Genomic DNA, 8619 nt, shown 5'->3' with positions numbered 1-8619 from the left:
AGGGCGCCGCTCGCTGCTGCTGTGTTTCGATCCTCAAGGTAACTCTTCCTTTCGGCCGCGGGGAATAAGTGCGCTCGTGTGCGTTGCCAACAAAATCTAAGCCACAGGTACGGAGCGGGGTCGTAGAGGTGAGCGTGCTGCAAAGGGAATGGATGCGGCTGGCGTGTACGGGGAAACCCCTTCCTTGATGGCTTAATTTTCCTAGGTCTGTGTGCTGCTTGTCTGAAGCACTGGTCAAGTGTTTCTCGTGTTTTCTCTGGCAGAATCCACGTGAAACAACCGAGACTGTTGGGTCTTCCTTTACTCTGTAGGTGCCGGGCTGCTCCCTGGAGTAGCCCTGAACATGGGGCTGGGGAGGAGAGAGGCGGGAGGTGGGCTGCAAGGATGGTGGAGTTGGTGGGGCTGACGGAGCTGTGGGCTATGCGGATTTCCCAGCTGCTGAAAGTTTGAGACTACAGATTTATACAGAACACCACGAAAAGCAATCCATTTAGTTCCCAGCTATGCCGAAGTCCACAGGGTTGTTGTGGATATTGATTTCTGGGTTTTTTGGTTGTCTCGTGCCTTCTTCCTTCCTGATGTTAGGGCCTCATTAGAGGATCAACAGGCACAAATTACATCTGAGAAAACTCTGGTCAGGAAATGCTCTTCACCATGAAGATGGCCCAACACTGAAACAGAGGCGAAGAGGGGCTGGGAACCCCTGTCCTTGGAAGAGTTTTCTGTTTGCTCAGGTGCTGAGCAGCCCGAACTGCTGTCAGGCATGGCTTGGCATTGGCTGAACCAGATGACTTCCTGACCTACCTTCCACCCTGATTACCTTGGGATGATGTTAGGGATGGAGATCAGTATGGAGATCAGGAATGTCTCTTACCTTCCAGGCTGTGCTAGCAAAGGGACTCTCCTCTGGATGTCTGTAGGGCTGGGGAAAGGGGAGAGGAGAGGAGTTCTCTGGTCTCAATGCTACATTTGCCCTCTGGCTTCATTCTCACAATACACTCTGCTTTTATATCCTCTTCTGACACTAGAGGGTCTTATCTGACAACTTGTCTACAGCAGCGATTGTGCCTGATGTATGCTAAGAAAATGTGCAAAACACTGTGCTCAGTGCTAACTGCACAGAAGCATGGCACTTCTGCTTCCAGCTGTCTTTTTTTTTTTTTTTCAGGTTCAGAATGGTGTTAAAGGGAATATCAGTAAATTGCACTGCTTAGGCAGGAGCAGATTGTTATCACTTAAATTTTACTGCTGGCTGTGAGTTTTCTAGTTTAAAGGGATGTGACAGATGTGAGACAAAGGTAGAATAACTTCATAGGGAGTTGGGGAGAAAATGCTTTAGTGGTGGTGTTGACTGCTGTTTTACGTGGAACTTCTCCCTCCCTCCACAGCCCCTCAAACAGATGAGAAAGGGGGAAAGCAAGATGGGAAAGGGAGATGAGAAGCTAAAGATGTATGTAGAAATAAGAAAAAAAATGAAGTCTGGAGTTTAAATTTGTTCTGGAAACTTGCTGTTGTATTAAATGGGGGATGGCTGGAAATTGCTTAATAAGTGTCTAGATCTTCCTTGATTTACTGCATCGAAGGCAGTATAATGATCAAGAGCTGGTAGCACACAGCTGCACTGCAGGATATTACTCCTCATGACAAGCGTTGTGTCCTCCCCCTTCTCACCATTGAGCAGCGGTATCCTGCTGCTGGCAGAGCTGACACAGCCTCTTGCTGGTTCCCCACCGTCTGGCTGTACCCTGGGGTTGGATTTCAGATCCCAGTTCTCTGTGCAGTACTTATGTTCAAAGGTTTGTTGAGATATTCTTGAAGAAAGTAATTTAAATATATCAGTGGAGCGCAGACAGGAGTTGTGCCACAGTTCTTGACTGGCAGTTCTGTTCTTCAAACTTACCTTTTGTTCTTCATGCTAAAATGTGATTAGCAAAGGCTCCTTGGAAGTACAGTTAAATTCAGCAAAAGGATTACAGATCTCTTGCTGTCCTCAGCTGTTATTTCTGAAGTGCTTTTCTTTAGAAATAGATAAGTGTTGATATTGACATTGAATACTTATGTTAATGAGATTGGATGTTTGTGTATGTGCATGTTGTTGGCACTCTATTCCCATCGGGTGGTTCAGGCTTGTTCAGTTACAGTCACTACTCTGCTCTCCAACAGTCACCATTAGATTGCAGGTATTAAATGCTTGTGTAGTCCTCTCTACTTTCTCACCCTTAGGAAGGCTGTCAGAGCTGCCTTGAGTTCTGCAGCCTCCACTTCTTTACGCACAGCTTTCTAGGATCAGGTGGCTCTCTTCGAAGGTTCAGCTTTGAGTCTTGATCATTCCTGATGAAAAGATGCAGCTTGGGGATGGTTTCAAGTATCTTGTTGGCCTTCTAGATGCTGGCCTGAGCAGCACTGAGGTCCCAGTATGGGTTTGCAGAGCAATGACTGTTTGACTTATTTTCTGTTGCACCCCCACTGCTGAGAGAACTGAGCTGAGGCTCCTGATTAATGCTGTCCTATAGACTTGCTCCCTATGAGTCATTATGATGAGAAGAATGGCTATAGAGCTTGGCTGAGAAACAGGTGGAGAAATGCTCTGGAAACCAATGTCTTCACACAGAAGCTAGCATGGACAGCTGAGGTGAGTCTTACTAGTTGAGTCTTCTGGGCAACAACCCCTCCATATTTACACTGACTGCAAATTAGGGTTGTGTTGTTGTATTGTTTTCCTGCTCCCCAGAGCTCGTGTAGTGCCAGTTTGCTTTGTTGCCTGAACTCTCAAAATCAAAATGTTCTAGATGAGTCTCTGCCCATTACTAGCAGCACATTCTGGCAGTGGTATAGAAAGCAATTGAGAAAAGGGTGATCGAACAAGGTCTGACACTGTGCCACCTTGCTGTAGCTGTTACCGAAGGACACTTGGACAGCTTCTAGTTTATGAATGCCTTTTCTGGGAACGTGGCCAGATTTTTCAAAAACTTTATATGTGTGGGCCACTTAAATTCATGCCTATATTAATATGGTGTAAAACTTTAAATTGCTTAATAGTGCTGCCATCTAAATGAATGCAGTCTAAATCAGTGTCCTAAATGATGGCTGAATAAAACAGTGGTTGTCTATTCAGAAAGTAATGTGCTGGCTTTCCAGAAACAACTCTAATTTTTTCGGAAACTCCATAAAGCCACTGTCATCATGTATAATAAAACCTAATGCTGTAGTACAGCAAATCTGATTATATAAGCTATGAAGATGCTTTTAATGTTGCTCCTCTGTTATGGAGGGGAGCAAACAAACAAAAAAACCATTAGGGTTTTAGCTTAGGGACTCTAGGAAATTAAATTGCCAAAGGGAGGGACTGTATTAATGTAGCAAGAACAATGTATTGACTCTTTGCATTTATTATAAAGGTCTGATGTCTGGTCCATGCAAGTTGAAGTTGTTGAAAGAGCTGTCAAATCTTTTGGCCTTTCCCCACATTTCTGGTGCTGTTACTGCACTTTCCACTCAACTGGACAGCAGTCCGAAACGACTGGGACAAAGGTATTTGAGGGGAAGTGTAGGTAAAATACAACTGGGTATGGCAGGGTGTGTTTTCTCTTCTGTGAGAAGAAAACCATGCTTTGGAAGTGACAGAAGCGGCGGTATGAGTAACTAAAACTCCTGCCTTCCAAAAGCTGCAGCTGTATATCTACAATAGAATTCAGTGAAACTGGGCCTGGTATGCAAAATATAAATGGTTGTCTGCTGGTTGTCAAACAGACTTTCTAATGCGTTATATCATAGCCAGTTTCCGTAGGCCTGTCACACTAAATTGAGCTTTAATTTGTTGTGTTGATTGATTCTCGGTGACTTGAGAGGATGTACCGGCAGGAGCTGTTATCTCTGACATCACGGGGCCTTCACAAGTTTATATCTTGGAGCAGACCATTGGAAAACTGATTGCTTCCTTCTGCAGTGCTGTAGTGAAATTCTTAGTGTTCAGCTTCTTTTATTAAAGGCTTTTGTGTTTCTTTCTCTGTGGTAAACCAGTACAAGTACTGTTAGTCAAGGCTGCTCAAGTTTCCTTCTCTCACTGTGTCAGTTCTATTGATTTGTATCTTAACAAAAGTAACTTTACACAATAGCAGACATGTCTTTGCTATGGAAAAAGTTGTCAGTAGATAAGAGACCTTCTATTTAAGCCCTACAATGTTATTTTCCTGTGATGCTGAATTAAAGCTTTGGGCAGGAGCTCCTTTAATTAAAGTAAGTCTTTCCAAACTGAACTACCACAGAAAATAACAAATTAAATGTTTGCATACAATGCTTCCTATCCAAAGAGAGAGAGGGTAAACAGTGTCTAAGCATCTCCAGTCTGCCAAATGGAAGGTAGCCCATAAAGATATCTATACTGCACAGAAAATACAGCAAACTTGAAATTATGAGTTTTTCGCCTAGATTTGCTCCCGGTGGCTGAATATTGTTCTTTGCTATTTGGTTTGATGTTAGAAACTGATACTTATGAACTTCAATTACACTGGCCTATGATCACCTGCATAGAAGAACAGTTCCTTCAGCTAGTCATTGTACAGATGTAGTTGTACTGACTACATCTTATTGCTGTTTCACTGTAATTGACTGTTAATGGATTGCCATCTGAGCGTGCTGTCTGGTATCGACTACTATTTTTTTCAAAATTGATTACTTTTCATTGTTAACTCAATCTCTTGCCTTCTTTTTTCCTGAACTGTTTTAAGATAGCTTTCCCAATTCCCTTAATTTTGTGTCTTGTCCTTTGAGTTCATCTATGTTCTCCTTTCAGTTCTTGCTTTGTCTCACTTATGCACTTGCCCTCCCAACCTCTCAGTTGAGTCTGCCTTTAAGGTCTTAAAGACTGTTTCCGAAACATGCATTTTTGCACTACTGGGTGTGTAGTTCTTGCTGCTGTTTGCTGCTGTCCTTTTCCTTGCTCTGTTGCTGCTCCTATGCTCCTTTCTGTGCAAGGAGAGAAGTTCATGAAAGTGAACATACTGATTGGAGATTTGTTGGAAAATACTGTTTTGTAGCAGAGAATTTACTCTCTCAAGTAGTGTTATTGTGCTCTCTGTATTGGCTAATTTCCTTGGAAATAAATAGGATGCATTACTTTCGGAGTAGCTTATACTGCCCAAGACAATTCTACTCATTGCTGCCCAAGCAAGCCAAAAGGTTGGACACCCATGGCTTAAGGCATGTTTTCTGCTTACCCATTCAAATCGCTTCCATTCTTCAGACTGATTCTTTTTTCCTTCTGCCTGCTGTGTCAAACTGTGCTGCTTTATTATTATTCTTTCCATGTAGTACTGTTCCTACTGATTTGTTAGACCCAATGTCTTCAGGATAAATGGAACAGATGTGTGTATGGACATATCTGCATGGGACCTCATCATCCTCAGCAGACCATGTTTTTGTGGTAGTGCAAGCAGTTTAGACTCTGACTTGTTCCTGCACATGGACAAGCCAAATACAGACAGAAAGAAGCTAAAGTACTAGAAAAGCTGCTTCCTGAGTGCTCTGCTTGTGACTGGGGGACATTTGAGCATGTACTGAGGCAAGCTGCAGATTTTCAGCAGACACCATAATAAGTTTATCACTCTGTCTACTGAGCTGCGATAGTCAAGAGAGACGTACAGAGCTCCTTCCAAAGGTGTATGGGAGCTGTACCTCTTAAAAGCACACTTGAGACATGTAGCGTCAGTCTTTACCTTTGAATTCTGCTAGCATCAAACTTATATGCATTTCTTTCCCATAGGAAACAACTTTTTCCTAATATTTCTCTCCCCTTTTTGCTCTGTAGGTATCAGCACTGCTCATGGCACTGACTGCAGTCTCCTAGATGTTGTGTTTTTCCTTATGTACTGTTCCGTTATTAAATGTTCTGCTAAAAAATGTTTTTCCGGATCAAAGTATTTGCTGGTTGTTTCATGGCAGCTCAACTCTCCACAACCAGGTTGCAAGGAATTAACTCAATCTGGACGTGTTAAAAGCTAACTTATTCAGAACTAAGGGAAGAAAACAGATAAATGCATGTCTGCTGTGGTATCTGAAAACAGCACTCGGAAAACAGGTCTAACTGAAGCATGTGATTACAGTCAGATTGGGGAGACTACAGTGAGAGGTTATGAGTAGAGGACTTCCCAAAGCTGCTGCAAGCATGGCTCGGTTCTCTAAGACTCTCCTAGAGCAAATAAGTTGGAGGATTATCTTGTTACCTTGGTGGGTGTTGAGCCCAGCCTCCCACCCCTTCAAAAATACCATGCTAAAACAAAACTCAACTTCCATAGCATTGTAGAATGTTTGTTTTCTTTTAAATCTGCTGTAACTGTATGGTATATTGGGTGGGTAGTGGGTGTCAGGGTATGGTATGTCCCTGCACTTACAGAGATTTCATCGCTGATTTTTTTCCTTTTCAAGATTACATACTTTTTAATACGGAGAAGAAAGGTCTAGGAGCTTGTGCTGAACCAAATGTAGAGGTCCTCTTCTTAAGTTAGTTGCTGTCTTTGAAGCCAGGTGTGCACAAAGCATACCTGATGGTGGTTGTTGCATGGGTTGTGTGTTAGCATGTGCCTTGGTGATTGTTGCTGAAGACTGTTCCAGGCTACAGTTGATCCTAAAACCAGATCTGTGGGAAGGGATTGGAGGCATTAATCTGGTGTTCCTTTTGACTTTTGTCTTGACATTCTTCTGTACCAATCAGTTTTTTCTTTGCTATTGTTGTGGTTGTTGTTGAATTACAAATACATGGTGTGCTGTGTCCAGGATTTGTGCTTTCAACATGCCAGCAGACTGTTCTCTCCTGGAAATCAGACTCTTAATTCAAAGCTATAGCAGGTAAAGTAATTACAGAAGCTCTTCTGCCTTTGAGGGGCATTCCTGGATCTGTTGCCAGCTTTTGCAGGTGCTTGGTAGAAATCCTGAAGTATGGGGCTAATGTAGCTATGAAACTGCAGTGTGAATAAGTAATAATAGCTATTGCCTTTTGAACCTCCTGGGACAGACTGATGTGCTTGACATTTGAGAGCTTCAATCCTAAGATTAGCTTCCTGATGTACAGAGACTCCTGGCAACGCAGTAGCCTCTCTATAGACTTTCTTCAAGGGGCAAACTGGTAACTTTGCTCCTCTGACCTTTCTAGTGAGAGAGAGGAGCCTCAGAGACTGCTGGAGAGTTGCTCTAAGAGATTTGATGTACAAAACTGTTGGGTGTACTGAAGTATTTACGAGTTCTCTAAAATGTCAGGACTTATTTCATGAAAAGCAGAAAACCTTCAAAGAAACTTGGTCTGTGTGTTATGGAATACCCTGTTGAAATTCCTGAAATAAATAAATTGTACTTCTAATTTGGTGTTTTGGTGTTTGGAGTCTGTTATGGTGAGACACATAGGAGAGGAGGTGGAATGGCTGGGTGAGGTACCTGCCTGGTTTGGGAAGTCCAGAAGCCTGTTGCCTTTCTAGCTGGCTGTGCCTCATCTACAGGCTGATCATTATGTTGTGGGTGGTTTCCATCCTCAAAGTCCACATTCTGCCCTGTCTTGAGTGGAGGGAGAATCTGGGTTTCAAATCCTGATTTATTTTTCCTTTCTGCTTCGGTAGATGAAGTGAGGAGAAAGTGCAAGGCTTTAATAGATCAGCTTACGTCATATGCTCCAGTATAACTGGCGGTTGCTGCTGCTGTTGTGGAAAAAGTCAGACTCTTAAAAACTGACAAGTTCCAAATACTTCATCTGTAGAAACACTGGATATTGGTACAGCTGTATGGAGGTAGCAGCAGACACCTCCCTGTGTAACGTAATCAGTGAGACTCGGTTTGGTCAATCTTCATTTTCTTTCTTCAGTCCTATTTCTCCCAGATAAAAACATTCTGCTATACAGTACTAGTTACTCACAATGGATGAGGCTTTTTCCCTTGAGATGGGAAAACTGAAGGTGGAACATTTGAACTGAATTACTTGATATAGCTGCCTGTCTCAACTTCTGTCAGACGGCTGTGGTATTCTAATTTATTGCCCTTTTTGTTTACAATTTCTTAATTAAGGATTCATTGGGTACTGTTTGAAATGTACTGTTCTAAGGATATCAAGATCCGATTCCTTTTAAACTCAGTGACACGGTAAACGGTGCTCTCTGGAAAAGAGAAGATTGATATGAAGTTATTATATGCTGTTTACAAGACATGGTGTGGTTATAAGTTGCAAATCAAATAAATGAGGTTGTATTTGTAGTGGACTTCTTTCAAAATGCTTCCTACACATGTCCTCTGTAGAGGAAATATTTAACATCACAGAAATGGTACAGAAGACATTCAGTCATAAAGGTGGTCAGAAACATCTTATTCAAACAGTACGATAGAAAATTTCCAACACATTTAATATTGAGATGAGTGTACTTTAAGTTTACATCTCAGGGCCCCTGTGTTATTTATTACTTGAATCTAACTAACAGTTGACACAGGAATGTTTTTAATTGTATCCAGCTGGTTCCCTATGGACTTCCAGGGCCACTAACATTAGTTAATGGATGAACTTCCATAAGATAGGAAGTATCTGAAGAATAACTCCGTATGCTCTGAGTTTGTTCATTGCTCTTTGGGGATTAAGACACCTGCTGG

At 42.3% G+C, this 8619-nt stretch overlaps 1 protein-coding gene across 1 annotated transcript in view; it reads right to left on the bottom strand.

The window, feature by feature from the left end:
* Nucleotides 1-1914, bottom strand: part of SAYSD1 (SAYSVFN motif domain containing 1) — a 3702-nt gene extending 1788 nt beyond the window's left edge. Inside the window, 1 exon segment of the mRNA XM_019613507.1 lies at nucleotides 1901-1914. Within this exon segment, the coding sequence (XP_019469052.1) occupies nucleotides 1901-1914 (14 nt within the window).
* Nucleotides 1915-8619: the final 6705 nt, after the last annotated feature.

This window comes from Meleagris gallopavo, chromosome 2, assembly GCF_000146605.3.
Source record: "Meleagris gallopavo isolate NT-WF06-2002-E0010 breed Aviagen turkey brand Nicholas breeding stock chromosome 2, Turkey_5.1, whole genome shotgun sequence".
Taxonomy (NCBI): domain Eukaryota; kingdom Metazoa; phylum Chordata; class Aves; order Galliformes; family Phasianidae; genus Meleagris; species Meleagris gallopavo.
This window is presented reverse-complemented; position numbering and strand designations above follow the sequence as displayed.